The sequence below is a fragment of the Eumetopias jubatus genome, unplaced genomic scaffold (assembly GCF_037043125.1).
Source record: "Eumetopias jubatus isolate StellerSeaLion01/CBP00866 unplaced genomic scaffold, mEumJub1_p1.0 scaffold_15, whole genome shotgun sequence".
Taxonomy (NCBI): domain Eukaryota; kingdom Metazoa; phylum Chordata; class Mammalia; order Carnivora; family Otariidae; genus Eumetopias; species Eumetopias jubatus.
The window spans coordinates 90,101,202-90,123,011 of record NW_028274821.1 but is presented as its reverse complement, the minus strand read 5'-3'; the positions used below and the strand labels follow the sequence as shown (position 1 = coordinate 90,123,011).

At 51.6% G+C, this 21,810-nt stretch overlaps 1 protein-coding gene across 10 annotated transcripts in view; it reads right to left on the bottom strand.

Moving 5' to 3' along the window:
- The window catches only part of PRRC2B (proline rich coiled-coil 2B), an 85,070-nt gene that overhangs the window by 47,214 nt on the left and 16,046 nt on the right, over positions 1 to 21,810 (bottom strand). For 9 of the 10 annotated variants that reach the window (XM_028090482.2, XM_028090476.2, XM_028090479.2 and 6 more), the window contains exons 2-5: positions 9,136 to 9,305; positions 8,155 to 8,332; positions 5,113 to 5,215; positions 2,578 to 2,650 (exon numbers count right to left, since the gene is read on the bottom strand). In XM_028090482.2, coding sequence (XP_027946283.1) covers positions 2,578 to 2,650; positions 5,113 to 5,215; positions 8,155 to 8,332; positions 9,136 to 9,250 — 469 coding nt within the window. In that variant the 5' untranslated portion in view covers positions 9,251 to 9,305. The remainder of the gene's footprint in view (positions 1 to 2,577; positions 2,651 to 5,112; positions 5,216 to 8,154; positions 8,333 to 9,135; positions 9,306 to 21,810) is intronic. The other variant, XM_028090478.2, reaches the window with a different exon arrangement.

Sequence of the window (21,810 nt, the reverse complement as noted above, 5' to 3'; positions counted from 1 at the left end):
GTCCCCCACCAATCACGTGCCACGTGGTCCCTGCACGAAGGTCCCAGGTGGAGCCATCAGTGGGTCCCGCCGCCCCACTGGAGCCCATGAGCCTCGGGCGTCCACCAGCCTCGGGCATCGGCCCGCACCAGTCAGGCCTCCGGGGGCTGGTCCAGGTGAAACGGGCCCAATGACCACCTTCTACAAGCAGGGGTCTATCGATTCAGGAAAAGCCCTTCCGAAGCACAGAACCAGGAACATGTTTGTGGGCCACACTGCCAAGTGCCCACCGCCCCGACGGCACCTCGGGCCTGTGACCCCTGTTCCCGCCCCCGCCCGAGCCCAGGACGCGTCTGTCCCTCCTCCTGGGCTCCTGGGTTCTGCCGCCTCCAAGACGAGCGATCGGATGTTCACAGAGGATTTTGTCATGTTTTGGAATTATTTTCTAAACCACATCTTATTTTTTTACAGGAAATAGAATCACAAGGTTCAAAAGTAAGAAGCCGTAGAAAGGTACGAATGGACGACGCCCCCCTCCACCGCCTACTTCCGACACCCTCAGAAAACAGGCCGCTTCCAGCTCCACTCCCTCCCTTCCTCTGAGGCTCCCTTCCAGACTCTTCTCTAATGCACATACATGTTTTAGAAGATTTTCCTTCATCTGAATTTTTTTCATGAATAGTAGTAACATACTGTACGTACTACTCCACATTTTTTTTTATTTAAGAATGTATCTTATATCCTAGGAATCTTGCCAGATCCACGTACAAATGCTTTTTTCCTTATAGGCAAGTAGTATTTCATTAAAGCACCAAAATCTGGTGGACATTTCAAGTGATTACTTCCAATCTTTCGCTATTACAATGTTGCAAGGCGTATCCTGTATATGTGTCATTTCTCACAGGGGCAAGTATCATTCTAGGGGGATTTCCACACAATGGAACTGCTAGGTCGAACGGTGTGCATATCAGTGTTTGGATAATGGCCAAGCTGCCCTCCACGGGGGTTGTACCAATTTACACTAGGACTTTTTTAACCTCTGTATTTTTTTTTTAATTTTATTTCTTAGAGAGAGAGAGCGCGCGTGCGCGCACGCACAAGCAGGGGGAGCAGCAGGCAGAGGAAGAAGAGCCCGATGCGGGGGTTCTAGGGGGCTAGATCCCAAGACCTGAGCCAAAGGCAGAAGCCTAACTGACTCAGCCACCCAGGCAGCCCTATAGTTCTTTTTAAATACAAATTAATACGTTTGATTTACTTAAAGTTCTAGCCTTACAGAATAAAGGCTTTTGAAAGCAAGGACTGCTGTGAAAACAACCTAGTGAGTGCTCTTTATAAAGCCTCTTTAAAGACCTAATTGTAGGGGACTGAGACACTTGTGTTGCCCCCTCTACCTCACCCTACAGACTGGAGGATAGAAAGCTCCCTTACAGACGGGACAGACTGCAGGCCAAGCTCTCCTGCCCTGAGCTCCCCTGGAGGAGCCGGTGCTTGACTTGACAGCACTCGGCACACTGCTGCCTGATGTGTCATTCCCCACCGGAGACCGAGGACAGAGCCTCCAATCACGCAGAAGGGGCACATGCGCCAGGGAAGGCGGGGGGTTCGGGGCAGGACGTTAGCTGTTTTTATACACAAGCTATAGAAGGTAGCAGGCGAAGCCTTGGCTGTCGCGTGGACAAGGTGCCGCCAGGACCAGGGGCAGGGGGTACGCAAAGCAGCCAGCGAGTGCTCTTCACAGGAGAAAGGGCGATCACGGACTCCCACTCCCACCAGCAGCCCCCTCCTTCCAGCATCATCCAGTCTGGTCCGCACAGTGTACTAGAAATACTCGAGCTAACAGTGACAAATTAGGAGGGCTCACATAGAAAAATCTGGACTTCTGGCTTCTCTCAAAAAGCACCACTGAGCCTGGGCCTGCCTTCTCTGAGGGCTGCTGTCACCGGAGGCGGGCAGAGTCTGGCTGCACTCTCGGCCTGCCCGGGAAGCCGTCGGATGGGCCGCTGAGCGGTCCCTGAAAGCCCAGCACCTCCTCTCCCGCCGCTCTCCCTGTCCTCCTGCCGTGGAGCGGCTCTACCTGGCGAGACCTCTCAAGTCGGGCATGACACAAACGGTAACAAGGACCCTGTAAGCCACGAATACTCTGTGGTGTCACTGTCCGAAAAGCAAGCAGCTCAATTCCCAGCGCCGGCTTATGAATAAACGCAGGCCCGAGGCTCACGCCACACCACGTGACACCTCCTCGCAGGCCCGGGAGAGATGAAGTGGACGCGTGTCGGCCACACCGCTGAGCAGGTCTCAACTCCCCCGGCAGCACAGCCGAGTCAGAGAACGGCAGGGCCAGCGTCCAGCCTCCCCACACACCTCAGGAGGAATGTCTTGACTAGTAACATTCATGGAAATCAAAGAGCTGACAAGCCTTGCGGAGGCAGCGCTCCCACTCCTGGGGCTGAGGGAAAGGCTCCACGGAGCAGAAGCTCACTCAGGTGAGAGATTCCATAAAGCTTTAAGCCAAGGGCTGCCACGACCCAAGGGGAACAGTCCAGAAAAGGTACTCGTCCCTCCCACACACCCAGCCCAACACCACCCACCCACACTTACCACCTTCGTGTCCTGCTGGCTTTCCATTCAGCTGTGCCCATGACTTTGGTCCACCTGGCACTGAATTTGTGTTCTGAAAGAAGGAAGGAAATGAGAACAAAGCCAGCCCAATCGGCCTGCTTTCCCCCCAGCTTCCCACCTGTGCAGCAGCCTGAGCATCAGGAGCTGCCGGGCCCCCAGCACAGGTGAAAAGCAGGACGGAAGGCATGGCCAGCTCACGCAGCTGGTCCCATAGCAAAGCCAGGACTCAAGCCCACATCCCCTTCATGCTGCACTCCAGAACATTCTGTCAGGTCACCTCTCGCACCCACACAGCACTACCGTGCCTTGCTTCAGAGATAAAGACCAGACCCCAATTCTAGCATGTGTCTCAAAAACCACGTGCCCCTGCTAGCAGAGAGCCAGCATGAGGAAGCTGACGTGTGCCTCATCTTTCGCTGGATGGGCCACTACACCGCTCTCCGTAATTAATGTCATTCTACAAGGCACAACTACTCAAGTGAGGACTTCCTCCTCTGCCAACCTGGACTCGCTGGGCGCGCACGCAATCCTAGCAGCTAACCCAGGAGCTAACAGTGCTGAAAGCTCACGGCAGGCGGGGCGTTATGCTAGGCACACCCCGCTGGAGCAAATCCTCCCACACCCTGGGAAGGTTCTAGTCCTATCCCAACCGAGGCTCAGAAAGAAGTGGCCAGTCCCAATTAGGAGGGCAGGACCGGGACTTTGTCCCCACTCGGCCTGCATCCAAAGCCCCGTCGAGTCCCCAGCCACTGAGCCCAATGCTTTCCCGACAGCGTTCAACCTAGCAGCCTTCCCCCTTCAACGGAAGGTAAAAATGCACAAAACAAAGCTGGTGCAGCATGACATTTCAGCACTTGGGTCAAACCTCACATTAAATAATTACTCTTTCTCGCCCAGCACGGCCACCAGCACCACCACACTCAGGGCACACGGCTGCAGAGCTGACTCGGTCTCACAATCCATTTATTTATCAGGAGTTGCCCTGAGTTTCCTGGGATGGCCACAGGCCCCTGCTACTGCCCGGTCCTCCAGGAAGCACAGGGGCCCCAGGGCCCCACAGCCTCCCACTCAGTGTCTGCAGCCCTCGCCCACCAAAGGCACCAAATGGGAAGAGAATGGCTCCAGGGCTGAGCAGCGGTCCTAACGTTGCCGTCAAGAGTTCCTGGTGCGCCTCTGACAATAGCAGAAGTGCTGTCAGGCCTCTGGGGTGAGGCTTTAGAGGCTGGGGAACACCGGGAGTGAGAAGGAACACCTTCTCACTGCCACCCCGTGGGAAGAGCTGAGCTCTGGGCAGGGCGACCAGCATGCTGGCCCCAGGCTGGGGCTCTGACCCTCCGCAGATGCCACGAGCACGCCAGGCCCAGCCCGGACTCTGCAGTCCCCGGGGGACAGGACAGATCCACTTCTAGCCACTCCCAAGGTGAGTCTGACCTATAGCAAGAGCGCAAAACCCAAGCTCCCCCAATCTCTGAGCTTGCAACTCCAGGACACAGATCCGGACTCAACTCCGTGCTCTGACTGGGCGCCAGGCACTAGTGGATTCAGGCCAAGGAACACGGGAGCTTCATGTGAATGTGGGCTTCTTTTACCTTTTCCTTTAATTTCAAAAGCACAGTTCAGTGTTGGGTTGGGGAGGGTGCCCTTCTGGTGCCCAGGGAGCAGTACAAAATGAAAAAACAGTAGTACAGGTTGTTTGCCAGAGAGCTGCTGAGTGCTAGGTATCTGTCTACATGTCTTGTGCTCTTCTAAAACATATGCAGACGTCTTATCTGGATTTCCAGCTACCAGCTAAGTATATCCTCCTGCTGATCCATGAAACCCACAGACGCCGATGGACTGAGTACATTATGAGCCCTTGCTTGATTAAATCCTGACTTTCTGTTTAGGAAAACACTATTATTTTTAAGATTTTATTTTTAAAGTAATCTCTATACCCATCATGGAGCTTGAACTCACAACCCCAAGATCAAGAGCTGCATGCTCCACTGACTGAGCCAGCCAGGCACTCCCAGGAGAACACTTTACATGCATCAACAAATAAAGGGTCATAGGTAAGTATTTCCCAACGTGTGTTCTTAGAGACATCTCTAAAGATGGTCAGTTAGGTTTCCTAGGACAGATGGGTTCAGGGAATGCCATCCGTTATGTCGTCGTACAGAGTCACAACACACACGAGCACACTGAAGACACTGACGAGAAGTCCGACAGTAAAGGAGCTTTTGCTTAATTTTGTTTTTCAACTTACCTAACCCCCGAACCTTCCTGTGACCTAACTGGTCCCCATGGAGCACAGCGGGGAACCGTGATCTGGTCTGTGGCTCACCCCTGTGACCTCGCCTGAAGGCAAGTCACTAGAAAGCAAATTAACTGTCTGTACTCTGTTCTGGGTCTGGGGTCTTTCTCCAAAAGCCGCAGATTCAAGGCACCTCACGGGACCCTGACAATGGCCCGTTCTCCTGTCCCACGCCACCCGCCAGGCTTGCTTCTGGAAGGAGCGGGGCATGCGGCACCTACCTCCTGGCTGCTCGACTGTGTCGGCTTCTGTAAGCTGGAGACAGGCCTCTGCAAACCCGGCTGCGGCAGCGACTCCGGCGGCGGAGAGCCCGTCACACTGGAACTGGACAAGGCAGGGGCGCAGGGGTCAGAGGGGTGGGCGCGCGGGCCCCTCCACGCCTGCCGGAGCCTCGGCGGCAGCACGGGAACCCCCCAGCAGACTCTCACACTGCAGAGCCCACGAGATGCTGAGCCCCCTCCGAGGCCTAGCCACTGCCGTCTGCAGGGCAGGACAGTCCTCGGCGCCCTGGCAGAGGTGCTCCTGCACAACCTGGGAGCTCACCGTGAGCAAGTGCTGGAGGAACTGCCAACAGGGAAACTGAGTCAGCAAGGGAAGGGGCTCAGAGCCCCGGACTCCTGACCAAGAGCTCACGGCAGTGAAGGGGGCTGATGGCTTTGAGATGTGATTTTCTCCTGGCTTATAAAAGAAATATGTGCCCAGAGTAAAAATAAATGTGCAAATATATATAACACAGAATTTGTCACGATCTCATCCTCCAGAGTGAAACGCCGAGCAGATTTTGCTATATATATATTAACATAGTATTTTTTTAACATGAGTGGGATAACACCACACACACAACTCGTAGCTTGTTTTGTACTTAACGTATCTAACATGCTTTCGGGACAGCACATGGATCTACCTTTGTTTTAGAGACACAGTACAAGTGGATGGGACCCCATCCCCAATTTTTTTCCCATTACTGGCAAAATTTCAACGAGCACTTCTTAATACATATTTTTGCACACTTCTGCGTCATTTAGTAGTCTAAGAGGTTCTAGAGTTTACAAGGTATGGCCCAGGTGCCCTCCAAAGAAGACTGTGTCAGTTGATACACACTCCATAAGCAACAAGGGGCTGTGAGGAAGACGTCTGCTCCCCCAGAGCCTTACACTCACACTTGTTCCACCGAGGAGACCTGAGAAGGGCAGCAGTCCGTCGGCCAGTCTCCCCCGATGCCGGGGGCTCACCAGTAAGCTGAAGCCAAACGCTACTCACACACATATGCTGCTGGGGTTGACACGACCCAAGGAACCCAGCGTGCAGCATGACTATCAAATGAAGGCCACTAATGTCCTCTCCCGTCACCTTCTACATACAACAGAAGCCTCTACGTAGTGTCGCTTTTGTGTTCTCCAAACCTAAGCACAGAGTCCCAGCAGTGCTGGCCCTCACCCCATCACCTGAGACCCCGAGGGAGGACGAGGCCCAGGGGAACAGAGGACCAGTGCCTGCGGTCCACGGCCTTGTCCGGTACCCCATCCCGACCTTCCCCTGGCTGACGTGCTTCAGCGCGACCGGCCTCATTCAGGTCCCCTGATCCCTTCTGTGCCAGTGATGGCAGGACCCCACATAAGGAGGGAGTGAAGCCTTGTCCTCGCTCTCTGGAACTTCTCGTGGCGGAAGCAAAGCAACACTTACGTTGAAATGTACAAGATCCACGTCATTATAGAGTCTGTAGCATCTGCCAATCGAACAGAATGACAGCAGCTGACACCTGCCACACATATTCTCTGTGCCAGGTACCTGACCTGCATCAGCTCATCTATTTCCCACAACCACCCAGGACAGTGGAGCTCACAAATCAAATCACTCTCCGGGTTCCAGAAAGCTCATAGGAAGTGGCCTGGCTGATCCTAAATGTCAGGCCTTACCATCAACCTGTATGACTCCTAAACAAACTGTTAGAAAATTTTTAAAAACAGCTGTCCACACTCTATTTTGGTTATTACTCCTTTATGCTCATGTGACTGAACTATGTGCTGCTCACTCTCTACATGTTGTCTGAAGTTAACTGCAGGCAAATTTTACAGAAGCCGCCATGGCCGGGGCATCTGGGTGGCTCAGCCGGTTGAGCGGCCAACTCTTGGTTTCGGCTCAGGTCATGATCTCAGGGTTGTGAGACCAAGCCCTGCGTCCGGCTCTGTGCTGAGCCTGGAGCCTGCTGGAGACTCTCTCCCCCCTCTCCCCCTCCCCCTCCCACCCCCCGCGCTCACACACACACTCCCTCTCTCTAAAAAAAGCTACCATGGCCATTTCCAGCAAGAGAAAAGGACACGGGTTGGCAGGCTGTGCTCTAGGTCACTTTTACTCTCTGGATCCCGAGCACAAGAGGAGATTGAGGGCAGGAAGACGTATGAGACCAGACTGTGTTGTTCCTACTCCCCAGCAGGCAAACCCTAGCAGCAGGTCCTGCCGGCCAGCCTAAGCAAGGTCCTGTCCCTCTCTGGTCCCCTCCCAGCACAAATCTCAAATCCTCCCTCCTGGCCACCCTTATGGCTGGCTGGCACCCAGCAGAGGAGACTCACAGTGGGAGGTGGGAGGGAGAGGCCCAGGTCACGTGCCCGGGGCAGAGCTGGAACGGGCCCCCAGCAGCCACAACATTTGCTCTGTTGCTCTAATGATTTTTGTGCCAGACCCTGGGCCTCCTAAGGCTCCCCTAAGTGCTGTGCTGGCAGTAGTGGGAGCCTACAGGGACGCTGCATACCAACCCTGAATAATGAGGATTCTGGACTGTTCGCCTTCCTAACTGGGTCTGTTTGGAGCAACTAAGTGCAGCAGTCTTTGTGGAAAGCTGCTGGCCCCGAAGCTGGGAAGACGGCCTCCTCCTCACCCTGGAACCAGCACAAAGGGACTACCGGCAGAATGGAGTGTTCGAGCACCTGCCCCGTCCACAGCGGCCCTTACTGGCTCAGGAACTGGCACCGAGGCATTGCATAAGCTCCTCTGGGGTGATGGGGCCATTCCTAATAAGGCACAGGGGACACTGGTCACCGGGGACGAGGCCAGCCCACAGAAGCCCTGCTGCATCAGCTCCAAAAGCCAGGAAAAACGAGAGCAGGGAGCAAGAAACGACCAAGCAGCAGGAGTCAGGGTAAAGAAGCTTCCTCTGGGATCTCCCCAGTTCTCCAGCTCTGCACCGCCTTCTGCAGAAGGAAAGGGGGCCGCGGCACTCCATGAGGCTCCGGCTTCCCACCCACACCTGCCCCCACTGCTCTCACCTCTTTGGGTCTTGCTGATCCTGCTTGTTTGCCCATCCCGTTCCGTCCTTGGGAACTATCACGATGTTGGGGTCGTTTCCTCTGTTTTCAGACTTCAAGCTTGGCAGGTTTGCAGGTGGTGGCATGCGCCGGGCTGTGGCAACTTTCCCGAGACTCTGTAAGCCATGTCGAGGAATAACTGCAGGAAGAGAGGGATGGAAACAGACAAGTTTCAGAAGCACAGAGGCCGGTCGGTCAACTGCTCCTTCAAGCTCTAAGCAACGACGACAAAGACAGCCAAACAGATGCAAGGGGCAGCCTGCGTGCAAACAAACGTAATGGTCTGGTTGCTGCTTCGGCCGCTTTACAAGGCCTTGGTCTTCGCCAAGGCCTCGGAGCCAGAGAAGCGGCTGACGTCTGTGCCGAGGCTTCCATTTTCCTAGCGGGCAGGAGCAGGTGCAGGGAGTTTATGCTACAGGCGGGGAGCCAGGCCCAGACACCTCCGCCCCACGTGGTAACCACCCCTCCACAAGCTGAGGCTGCTCTGGCCTCGTTGTGGCAGGACAGAAGGGACAGCCTCCGCCCAGCCCCGGACCGGGCCTGAGCAGGGCCCCTTGACATTCCCCGAATCCTCCCAGGGTGTGGACAGTGTCAACAGCATTTTCCCAAGCTCCAGAATGTCAGAACCCGGAAGCCTAAGACAGGGTAACTAATGCAAATGAAGTCCCAGTCTACCGGGGGGGGGGACACGGGACGGGACGGGACGACCAATCCCCGGGTTCCAGGAGGTAAGACAGAGGAGGACACAATCCCATGGAAGCAGAGCCAGGATATCCAGGCTCTGAAATCAGACACTAACAGGAGCAGGGGGGCGATTCTGCGTCCCCAGAGCTGCCAGGTGACCACTCCACGCCCAGAAGGCAGTCTGACCAGGTGGATTCCTGGCCTGGGGTTTCTCATGTAAGGGAAAGCGTAGAGAACTGGCCTCACCCCAGTTCTTACCTGAGGATCTGACTGCGTCTACTGATTTTCCTTTATACTTATCAAACAGGCTGAGAGTCGAATACTTGCTTTTCCCATCCTTGCCCTTGGTTATTTGCCCCAAACGATCGGACATTGCGATGAAATGTCATCTAGTAAGGAAATTTTTCTCGGCACCGCTCCCGATCTGCCTTTGAAATATTAAAAAAAAAAAGGCGTTAATCCACAAGAATCCCTGAGGCAGTGGACTGAATTCTTCAGGGATCACGGATCTCCTTGAGGACCTGAAGAAAGTCTTGGGTTCTGTCCCTAGAAAAACGCCCTTACCACACACAGGCTGTTCTGCTCACATTTAAAGAGCATTTTGTTGTAGGTCCCTCCCCCACCCCCAATGTTAAGAAGTCCTATTCTGTCTGAATTGACCAGAGTCTACTGCTCACCGGTGACACTGAAATGTAAACCTTTCCACACTGAGTCCTCTTGCCAAGTCAAGGACAGCTCTCCAAGATGGAAAAATAAGTGCTCATCACTGTAGCACATCCATGTAACAGTAAAGCTCAGGCAGAGTAGGGGAGGCACAGAACCTGCCTACGGAAGGCTGTTCAAGGATGAGCAAAACCAAATCAAAGGGAAGCAACCAAAATCAGGAAGCCTTCAGGAACAGCCAGGTGTGTGCACTTCTCAAACCAAAGAACCAGCATCCAGAGAAAAAGCACCTGCTCAGGCAACACAAGCAGGGCTCTCTGGGGTGCAGACTCAGCAGCAGCACCCCCAGGGACAGACCACATGGGGGCTCCACTGCCTCCTCCACTTAGAAAATCTTGACAAGATGACCAAGAAGGCAGCTCCCAACCTCTGCCACTTTCTAATTTCCTATGGGCTTCTACAAGTCTATTAGCATGTTACTCACTCATTCACTCATTCATTCGAATACTGAGCGCGTGCCTGCCAAAGGTGAGTGAGTGCCGCCTGGTAGGGGACTCACCTGGGGACTAAGAGCTTCCATGTCTTTTATCCTATACTCAAGAGGTTCTTGGCTATTGTTTCTAAAAGTTGATCATGAAAAATAAGCTTGTAAAAGTGACCATTACTTCCCATTGGAATCCATGTATGGGGAAGAAAGCTAAAGCATCCACTTAGACACACTGCTAATATGTACGTCAGAGGTAACTGCAAACACCGATATTTGCTGATAATAAAAGGCGCCTGGTGGCAGTAGCCACAGTATGGTTTGCTGTTTTACCCTATTCAGAAGCCACGCAGGCCGGAAGAACAGCCTGTGTGCGCTGGCAAAGCATTCTGCACCCCCCGGGAGGACTTTAAGAGAAAATCCTATATATTATGATCCAAGACTTTATATAAAGCACAGGGAGCAAAGATCAGTTACAAACTGGGGCCAAAAAAGTGAAACGGGAGAGAGAGTGACATCACATACCTCCAGGCTCATGGAGCCTGGCGCCAGGCCGAAGGCAAACCAAGCTGGTTCTTACACGAAACTGGGTACATCCATCCTTTCATTCGTCTTGAAAATGAATGAAATCTCTAGGAGAGTCAGCCTCAGTGAAGACACAAATCACAAACGCTCCCAAGTACTCACAGCTCCCAAGCTTACATGCCAGAGCCTCCCCTAGTGTGTCTGCCTCACGTGCTGGGAGCAAAGAATGACCACAGATGGAAAAGCGCCCAAAGTGTCCAAATCCTGATTCTGGTGCTCTGGGGTTCCATAACGCACCGCTTTATCTTTAAATCTCCCTCCTGGGAGCTGGCTCCAGGAAGTTTCTGCTCCACGCCCAACAGTCATAACTAATAACAGCACTCTTCCCCCACACTGGGCCGGCAAGCCCCTCAGGGCAGAACTGGATTGTATTTTCATCAGAATAACTGGTATTTAACAGGATCTCAAATGTAAATCAACTTGAAATTCTCCACTAGGATTGGATCTCACTTCTATCACATCAAAAGATCATTCGGATAGGAAAATGAACCGCCCCCCCCCCCCACTATTAAGAGAAGCCCTGGAGACTGTCACCATGGTGATGGGGACATGGGGCCCCTGCCTTACAGAACTTACAGTCTACAACGGGGGGGGGGGGCAAACACTGGTCAGCATCCTAGCCAACGGCCTGTTTTTTATATAAGCCCTCAAACTAAGAATGATTTTTTAAAGTCATTTTTCACATTTCTTTTAAAAAACAAAGAATTTGTGACACCCTATGTGGCCCGCAATGCCACAAGTAGAAAAAGTTTGCTCACCCCGGGTCTAAAAGGAAGTCTTGAACAAGCACTTTCCAAGGCTTCCAGGTCGGCAGTAGCTGGGCAGCCCAGGAGAGGCTCAAGCAGGGGTCAGGGCAGGGCCCCAAAAATGGGACGGTGGGGGGTGGGCAGGCAGAGGCAGGTTACCCCACGGACTGTGATCCAGACACTTAGGGACTTGTCTACTTAGCACTCTTTCTTTTCACAAACTCGTGTGGCAGGCCACATAACCAAGAAGTTCACATCCTCATTCCTGGAACCTCTGACTTCCTGACCTCACACAGCAAAGGGATTCTGAAGATGGGATTAACATAAGGATCTCGAGACAGGGAGATGATCCTGGATTATGTGGGCAGGCCCACAGTAATCACAAGGTCCCTAGAAGGGGGAGCAGAGGGCCAGAGTCAGAAAGCTGTGGAAGCTAAGGCTGCAGCACTCTTTGAGGATGCGAGGGGCCCCAGCTAGAGCTGCAGAAGCCTGGAAAAAAAAGGGGGAGAAAGCGAGGAAAGGATTCTTTGGAGCCTCCCAAAGGAACCAGCCCCACCCACACCTTGACTGTATATAGCCCAGTAAGGCTTCAGACTTCGACCTCCAAGACTGTAGGAGGATACATTTGCACTGGGGTTTTTTTGTTGTTGTTTTTTTGGTTTTTTTTAAGATTTTATTTGAGAGACAGAGAGCGCATGCGCCCTTGTGAGCAGGTGGGATGGTGGCAGAAGGAGAGGGAGAAGCAGGCTCCTCACTGAGCAAGGAGCTGGTCCTTGGGGCTGGATCCCAGGACCCTGAGAGCAGGGCCTGAGCCAAAGGCAGGCACTTAACCAACTGAGCCACCCAGGCACCCCTACATTTGCACTGTTTTAAGCCACTGAATTTATGGTAATTGGTAATTGGTTATAACAATAGAAAAGACACTCATTCATTCAAGAGGCTTTTTTTTTTTTTTTTTGACAGAGAAATAGTCACAAGTAGGCAGAGCGGCAGGCAGAGGGAGAGGGAGAAGCAGGCTCTCCGCTGAGCAGGGAGCCAGACGTGGAGCTCGATCCCAGGACCCCAGGATCATGACCCGAGCCGAAGGCAGCTGCTTAACCGACTGAGGCACCCAGGCGCCCCTCAAGAGGCTTTTATTAGGCACTACCATGTGCCCAGCACTGAACCGATAACTACAGAGTTCTTTACTAAATTAAAAACCAAACTGACAAAGGCCAGGGAAGGAAAAATTATTTACCAGCCATTCTGGGCTATCCAGTTTCCACATGAAATCCTAAAGTGCTTGACTTCTGCACATCAAATGTCTTTTAATTCTGAGATTTGACCAGAAAATACCTGTTTCCACAGATAGTGCTAAAAAGTCTGCTGGTCCAAACTTCTGCCAGTTCATTCATACAAAGAGACCTTTCTTTGATTCTGCACTGCCCGGGCCTGTGGGCAGAGGCTAGAGCGAACACAGATAGCTCTCCTGGGTCTTCCTGGTGACAACACCTGCCTAAGAACTAACCAGTTCCCACCCCCACCCCCAGGAAGCACTAGGAGACCAGAAGCCTGACCACACCCCCAGTCCTGGCACCCCTGAAAAAAACTGAAGAAAAGAAAAACCCCAGGCAAACAGGATCTATTCTCCTGGGAACTTAGAACTGTGTCTAGGACTGTTAGTTGGTCTACAGCTGTTGCTTGAAGCCCTCCCAAGAAATCCAAGCATTCAACAAATACTATCTGAGCACCTACTATGTTCAGGTGAAATGCTTCACACCCCTGGCAACCGGGACACCTCGGGGAAGCCAGAGGACACACAGTGGACTAACGCCTGCATTAAACCTGTACATGCAACTTTGTGGAATGCCCCATCCTCCCACTTTATCCAAATTTTGCACCTGTTGACACATTATTGGCCTCCCTTGTCCTCAGTTTCCCTGTCTACAGAACTGAGGGGCCAAGACAAGATTTCCCAAGTCCCAGCTGGTTCTAAAAATCAAACACATCAGTGTTGTTAATACCCCACAGCCACAGAATTACAAATGATTTATTGTCAAAGTAGCTGTCTCTTATCACACACCTGGTACTGGATCCTATATTCCTACCTAAAGCTGGGGTGCTAACAGGCAAAGCAACAGAGCCACCGTTACTATGGAAACAGCATCTGTGGGGGAGGGGCCGCGTACTTTTCATTTTCATGCTCCACAGCAAGACTGCACCAGAGGGAGGTTCTTCCAGCCTCCAGTTTCCCCCAGAAGAAGAGTCAAGAAGTTACAGTCAGCCCGAAGAATATGCACCAGAGGCCTAGAGGGCCCACAAAGCATAAACTATTTATTGCCTGGTCCTTTACAAAATAAAATCACAGACACTGGCCTCAGAGCATACAGTTTCTTTCATTAAGCCAGATTTCACTGGACACAAATATAATCATTCAGGTATCCCCAGTCGCATTCATCTCCAGTAAAGCAGGGCCACTCTGCTTGCCCCTTGGTTTTCACAAACATCAGGCCAGGAGCACTAACTGTTAATAGGAGTTTGAACAGCTAACAGGTATCTGCTGAGTTTCTAACCATTGAAACACACACACACACACACACACAATGGTCTCATCAGATGGCAGAAAAGTGCAGGCAAATATCTGGGTGTGAATCATGAAGCCGGACAAGACGAGAGAACGTGTTTCTCAGTGGCTCAGAGGCGTGTTCATGCAAGCCTGACTCACGCCCGGATCCGTGGGCAAGAACCCGCTGAGGCACACCAGGTCCTTGCAGACAGGCACGGACTGAGATTGGCTCACAGCCACAGCTTTCTCTCCCTTCAGTAGGTAACAGAATTAATGTCTTTCCCAAATAAAATCTAATTTGGATCCTCAGTAATACATATATAACAGATACGAGCCCCGGGTGCCGCGCCAGGAGGGGTCCTGCCCGCCCCATACGTGGTAACCCCGCTCTTTCCCACAGCCAGCCACTCTGAGGCACGCCAGGGAAGCCTGCCAGGGGGCCCCCGGTGCATTCTGAAAAGGGCTGGCCTACATGAAAATATCACCATTAGGCGGAAGAAAAAAGGGACTAAAATCCACGGGAACATAGCTTTGTGTTAGGAAGAAAAGGACATTTAAAAACAAATGCAGGTCTGCATATTCTGGCAAGTCATCTAAAGAAGTGCTCTGAGAGGCCCAGGATTTGCTGGCATGAAAACCACCAGAAAGATTCGCCCACAGAGGAAACTTAATATCCAAGCCCTGCCTCTGCAGACAGTAGCCCCACCTGTCACACAGGTTACCGAGCGGGCCTGTCAGCTGCTTGCCAGAGGGGACACGTCCCTGCACTCTCTTACCAAAAGCCATTTCCGGGGACAGGATTAATTTCCCTCTGCTTGGGTATGAGACAGTGTCAGACACCCAGAAGCCCACCTGGCCAGGTGATCTGAGCCGGCCTATAACTCACCAGGGAACCAGTGCAGCCACGAGCCAGGCACCCTGCTGAGCACCCACATGTCCCCACTTCTGGAAGACACTACTGCCACCAGCCTGCTTTACAGAGGACACCAAGGTATAGTCCGGACAGAGAAGTAAATTGTCCAAGGTCACAAGCCTACAAGACTTCAACCCTCAGGACCTGGAGACACCACCAATACTGAGGAAGGACCTACTGTGTGCTCCAGCTCTGGCCCTGCTCTCCCTGTGCACAGACGATCACTGGGTTGAAGACTCATGATCCGCTAGAACCGCAAGGTCAGCATATGTGCCTTGACAGTGAGGCATGAGCAGGAGCCGGGGGTGGCGGGGGGGCACAAAGGCGGACTGTCTCCGCATAAAAGGAACAGAAAGATCCCGCTGTGACACAAAACATATCAAAAAAGCATGATCCAACAGGAATGGAAACTGAGCAGGCTGGATAAACACTTGAGAAAACCACCAGAGGGGCCAGAAAGGACGTAGTCATTAGTACGCTCGTTAAGTCTCAAACATGAAGAACCATCGACACAAAGTCCAGAGACAAGATTAACAGATGATCCCACCCTCCTCCAACATGCCAACGTCTGGCAAAAAAGAACTTTAAATTAAGGGAGGCACCACACCCCCTGCTTCAAATCCTCAGACGCTTGCTGACCATTATGTGTGTGCCTAGGATGTGGCGTCCACAGACACTCCATCCCTGTCCCCAGAACACATTTTCTGTGAAAGGACAGATAGTGTGTTTGGCTTTACAAGCTGCAGACCCCACCTCAGCTACTCAACTAACCAAATCTGCCACTGGGGCACTGAAGTAATCAGACAACACAAAAAGAAATCGAGCTGTGTTCCAATAAAACTTTTATTTACAAAAACAGGAGGCAGGTGGATTTGTGGCTGCAATTTGCTGATCCCTGGTCTAAAGGAAAATAATGTGTTACAGGAAAGTGAATTCAAGTAAAAGAGCTTCACATAATGCATCAGGACAAAGCAGGAGCTGGGGACAGAAGTAGGGGGTGGGGGTGGCAAATCCTAGCTGGTTTTGCCGGGGAACTCCTGCCACCTCCCCCTCAGCAACAGCTGGGGCCAAACATTCTGCACACCTCCAGCTTTCAGAGGCTCCCTACGGGGCAGCAGTCAGAAAAGCAGGGACGCATACTTCTGCGTCCCCTGGCTGTAAGGGTCCCCCTGGCTGTGCGGGTCCCCCAGCTGTGAGGGGCAGGCCGTCAGAAAAGCTGGGGCCTGGGCTCTTTGGGGCACAAACCGGTCCTTCCAGCTGCAGACGCCCAGCCTCAAGGTTTCTGCAGAAGAGCTGTGAGGGGTGCCTGCAGACTACAGCACAAACCTCTCAGAGCAAGCAAGCGGCTTGAAAATAAAGGCAAGGGAACATCAGAAGGAAAATGGGGTTTCTGGTCCCCATGTTTGTTAGCCATCACAAGAAAAGACCCCCCCATCCCCAGACAGCATGTTCAAGAAGCAACAGAAATTAAAAATAAGAAACAAGGCGTGTGCTGCAGGGACCAAGGCACTTCCCCAGGCCACTCTTCTGCATACTTGGGTTTGTAAGCCCCATCCTTGGCTCCCTGGACCACACACAGGCTCAGCTCTCCTGGACTGGCCCTTGGCGCCCCCTCCACCAGGGCCCAACCAGATCAGAAGACCCTGCTCTCACACCTTTATCAGGACCCCACTGTGCCACGGACAAACCCAAACCTCCAGGGGCACTTGGGTGGCTCAGTCGTTGAGCGTCTGCCTTCAGCTCAGGTCATGATCCCAGGGTCCTGGGATCGAGCCTGGCATCGGGCTCCCTGCTCTGTGGGAGGCCTGCTTCTCCCTCTCCCTCTCCCACTCCCCCTGCTTGTATTCCCTCTCTCACTGTGTCTCTCTCTGTCAAATAAATAAAGTCTTTAAAAAAATTAGAAAAAAAAACAAACCCAAACCTCCAGCCCAACACACTGGCCCCAAACAGCCCCCTAGTCTCATGCCCACCCCCACCAGTCTCATCTCTCCAACACACGGGGTTTGCACCTCATCTCCACCCCACACTGGCTGTGACTTTAAGGCCTGTTTCCTCATGGATTAAATAGGGATGAACATACTGTTACCCACCTTCCAGGTCTGGCGTCAGGAATAAATGAGAGAAGGAACACAGCACGCGTGACCTGGTGCCTGTTCACCCTTAGAAGGTTCTCGGCAAGGGCAGCTGTCACACTGGCTCCGCACAGCTCATCTCTCGGCCGTCCAGCCCCACCATCAGCCTCACGGCCAGCACTCATCCCTCCGATGACTGCGAGTGGTGAAGCCTTCATCCTCCCCAGCCCCCCAGGCTCCCACCTGTGCTTCCACCTTCTCTTCTGTGATCAAGGGACCTGTCCCCAATCTGGTGCATCACAGCTAAAGGGCCCTCATGCAGAGTGCAGGCCTCCCAAACCACCATGAGAAATCCGAGAGATGTTTAGGATCTGTTGGTGGACCCTATGATAAATTCTCAAGAGACAGAGACACACTCACTCTCAGGAAACCCTCTTGAGATAAACATGCCACTGTGGTTACATCTTAAACAAGACAAAACTGCCCCAGCTTCAAAGTTTCCCACTTCAGGGCAGTAAGCATGAGTATTCGGTGCCATCACACACTTGGGTTACCACAAGACTGCTTCAAGGAGGGGGTAATCCCAGCCCCGCTCATTTGTTTATCCATAACGTTCTTCAGTAACAAAAGGAATATATGCTTGATAGAAGCTTTAAAAAAGGGGCCCCTGGGTGCCTCATAGTGGGTCAAGCGTCTGCCTTCAGCTCAGGTCATGATCTCAGGGTCCTGGATCAAGCCCCACGCCAGGCTCCCTGCTCCGCGCAGAGTCGGCTTCACCCTCTCCCTCTGCCCCTCCTCCTGCTTATGCTCTCTCAGATAAATAAATCTTTAAAAAATCTTTTAAAAAAAAAAGCTTTAAAAAATACAGAAAATTATCAGTTAACTAAATTCTAAAATGATTTGCTATTGGTTTAAGAAAATTACAAAAAAATGATTTTAAGGAAAGCCTCCAGAGGACTGCTGACGGGCGAAGCACAAGAACGCGGAAGGAGAGTCCCAGGAGGGACTGTCTACACCCAAAGCCTTCCCGTAGGAATGACGTCACTGTCGAGGCTGGAAGCTGGGCTGGGAGGAGGACGCACGGGCAGGAAGCATCTGTCTTTAGCCCAGTGGAAAGCATTCCTTCCCCCTTCCCGAAGCCTGTGCCCTCGCAGATCCGCAGCTATGAACACACAAGAGGGTGGAGGGACAGAGACTGGTTCTAACAACCGTCAAGCATCGGCCGGGCTGCATAAACTCAAGGCTGCCCCACAGACGACTGAGGGGCTCTCGCAGACGGTGGCACTCTACACACACAGAAGGAATTACCATGAGTCCAAGGGCCATCTCAGCCACTTCCGTTTGGGGACAGAAAGCCTACTTTAGCAGGCTGTTGCAAGACTAGAAATGACGGTCACAAGGTGTGATACAAACACCCCTCATTGAGTACTCGCGGCACCGGTGACTCCCGTCACGCTCCTCCTAGCGCCCACCTCCCTCTGCAGCCCTGGCAGCTTCCAGCTCCAAACCTTCTCAAGGGTCCCGGAGGGGTAAAGACAGAGTTCACTCCCCGTATATGCAAGAAGGCAGTGACAAATGACCAGGCATCCCAACCGGCCCTTTCTTCTGGGGCTTGCAACACTGCAGCCACTGTAACCAAAAGTAGCACTCAATGTTCCACACAAAAAGACTGCCACAGCGGATGGGGGAGGGTGGGGGGCGGAGCAGAACCCTGTAACTGACACATACACACACGCTCCTATTCAAACACATGCACACAAATATGACTGTGTGTCTGTCTATATATGCATACACATCCCTTAATTCAATTCCACTGGATTCAAGAAAGGCTATTTAGAATACAGGGAGGTTCTGGTTAAATACAGCAAAAAAGACTACAGGCATTTATAGCTTACCCTTCCAAAATCCCCTAAAATGAAAATAAACAACAAAGGGCACCCAAAGGTCAGGGCCAATTTTAGCCGACAAGGAACAGACAAGAGTGGAAACAGATCCTGCAGACTGAAGGATCTTACAGACAGGACTGCAGGGCACTGGAGAGGGCTCAGGAGGCCCTGAGAGGCGGTGCGCGCCTCGGCTGACAGGAAGGCGGGGATTCAACAGTGGGAGGGCTTCTTGAAAGAGCTCCTCCCCCTCTGATTAAATTTAAAGAGTCTAGACTTGAAAAGCCAGGATTGAAGCAGGTGGGAGTGAGGAAAAGAACCTAAAACAACAAAGCAAAACAAAAACCAAAAAACAAGCTTGGTGAAAACCTGAGTGGCAAATGCTGGGCGCCTCGGCCCCCTCTGCAGTCAGCCTCACGGCAGGGTGGCGGACAAACGTATTCCAAACATATTCAGTCTCTCCCTCCACGCCCCTGGCAAAGACAAAGGAGTCTTCCCTTGAAACCAACAGGCACAAACACCTGGGGCTCGAGGAAAGCAGGCCGGCTTCCCACTGGCTCACCCTACAGGGATGAGCTTCCCCACTGACCCACCCACTCAGGACCTAAACGGCTGTGTGCCCAAGACCACAGACATCCGAAAGGCCTCAGAGAAAAGGCAGATACCAAATACACAAAAGAACCTGGAAGAAACACAATGCCAGGCACCAAAAATTTTTAAAAAAGGAAGTAATAGGGGCACCTGGGTGGCTCAGCCTTGTTAAACATCTTCCTTCAGCTCAGGTCATGATTGGGATCGAGCCCCGCATCGGGCTCCCTGCTCCGCGGGAAGCCTGCTTCTCCCTCTCCCACTCCCCCTGCTTGTGTTCCCTCTCTCGCTGTGTCTGTCAGATAAATAAATAAAATCTTTAATAAAAAAAAGTAAAAATAGTATCCTCAAAAAACTAAGAGAAAATACTAAACCCAGGCAACAGAAACAGGATTTTTTTTTTTTTTAGATTTTATTTATTTGACAGAGACACAGCGAGAGAGGGAACACAAAGCAGGGGGAGTGGGAGAGGGAGAAGCAGGCCTCCTGGAGCAGGGAGCCCGATGAGGGGCTCGATCCCAGAACCCCGGATCACGACCTGAGCCGAAGGCAGACGCTTAATGACTGAGCCACCCAGGCGCCCAGGATTTTTTTTTCTTAAGGGACAATCAGAAAAAGCCCCAAGAAGTATTAAATATATGATAGGCCAAACCCCACCACCTTATGTTAATCATCAGACAAATCTCAACAGAGAGACATTCTAGAATATATAGGGCCAGTACTCCTCAAAACTGTCAAGGTCATCAGAAACAAAATCCGACAGCTGTCAGTCTGGAGGAAACCAAGAAATAAGGACAACTAAACGTGTGATCTTGGAACAGAAAAAGCCCATAAGGGGGGTGCCTGGGTGGCTCAGTCGTTAAGTGTCTGCCTTCAGCTCAGGTCATGATCCCAGGGTTCTGGGATCGAGCCCCGCATCGGGCTCCCTGCTCAGCAGGAAGCCTGCTTCTCCCTCTCCCGCTCCCCCTGCTTGTGTTCCCTCTCTCGCTGTCTCTCCCTCTGTCAAATAAATAAATAAAATCTTTAAAAAAAAAAAAGCCCATAAGATAAAAAACTAACAAAACCTGAATAAAGTATAAACTTCAATTAACAACAATGTATCAATGTTGGTCAATTAGTTGGGACAAAATACCATACTAACATTAGAACTTTATAACTGAGAAACTGGCAGTACAGTATAAACTAAAACTTTTCTGTAAATCCAAACTATTCTAAATTTAAATTTTAATTGCAACAGAAGAAATTAAAGATAAGGAAATCTCAGAAAAACTAGCAAGAAGATGAATGCTGGTCTTCCCCCCAACCCCAAAATTAAAGGATGAACCTAGGAGTCCAAACTTAACTAGGAGTGATGGAAACATAGGATTTCCCAGGGAAAAAGGGGAGAAGAATTTATCAAATGAAAATAACAGGAAAAATCCCCAGGCTGAGTACCCAAGATTACAAGGGCCCACCTAGTGCTCAGAATAACGGATACAAAAAGATCACAAAGTACATCAGGGATAAGGAGAAGAACCCAAAAGCTTATGAAAGCGCCCTACCCACCCACACAAAAAAAAAAGAATCCCAGGAAGGAACAATCAAAACGGCAATGAAGTCTTAAGAGCAACAACAAGGCACTTCTCACCAACATCATTCCCCTCCCTGGAAAATGATTTTCAACCTAGAATCTAATACTCAGCTGACCAAGTCAAGGTGGAGATAGAAAAAGACACCTTCAGACTCACACAAGGGCTCAAAACATACACCTTCGCAAAAAGTTGCAGAGGAATATACTCTAACAAGAGAGCAATCCAATACAGAGGCAGACGTCAGAGCAGCTAATTCTCCCTTCCTCCTTCCTGGAGGAAGTGGTCTCGTCCTTCCCCAGCGCCTGAGGGCTGCCCCACACCCAGCGGCAGGGAGCACCACGCTCATCTAAGAGAAACCCATTCCCCTCCCATCCAAGAGTTAAGCAAGGCTCCATGATCCACCCAGACAGATAAGATACCTCGGTTCCCTAATGAACACAAGGCACACCAGACCAATCAATTGGAAACCTGCCCCTCTCTGGACTTCCACAAGCTGAGGCAATAACGTCCTCATTGTTTAAGGCAGCTTAAGATAGTTGCGGTTACTTGATGCTACAATTACCCAACTGAAACACACATGGGATCCAGGAAACAAGGGATCCAACGGAGGGGCAAAGCCCCAGAAATGACAAAGGAAGCCCAAGATGGCCGCTGCACATCAGGCAGGGGAGCACCCGTCCTGATGAGAGCAGGACAGAGGGTTCCGGGGGGTAAACGGACTCACTGATTATCTAACGTCACTGGGCAATTAGAAAATGGAATTTGTTGCATTTTACCACAGCATTTGTAAAAAGGAGAAGATATATAAGTTTTAATGTTGTTCAATTTATCAATTTATCTATTTTGGTACTGCTTTCTGTGTCCCACTTAAGGAATTTTGTCT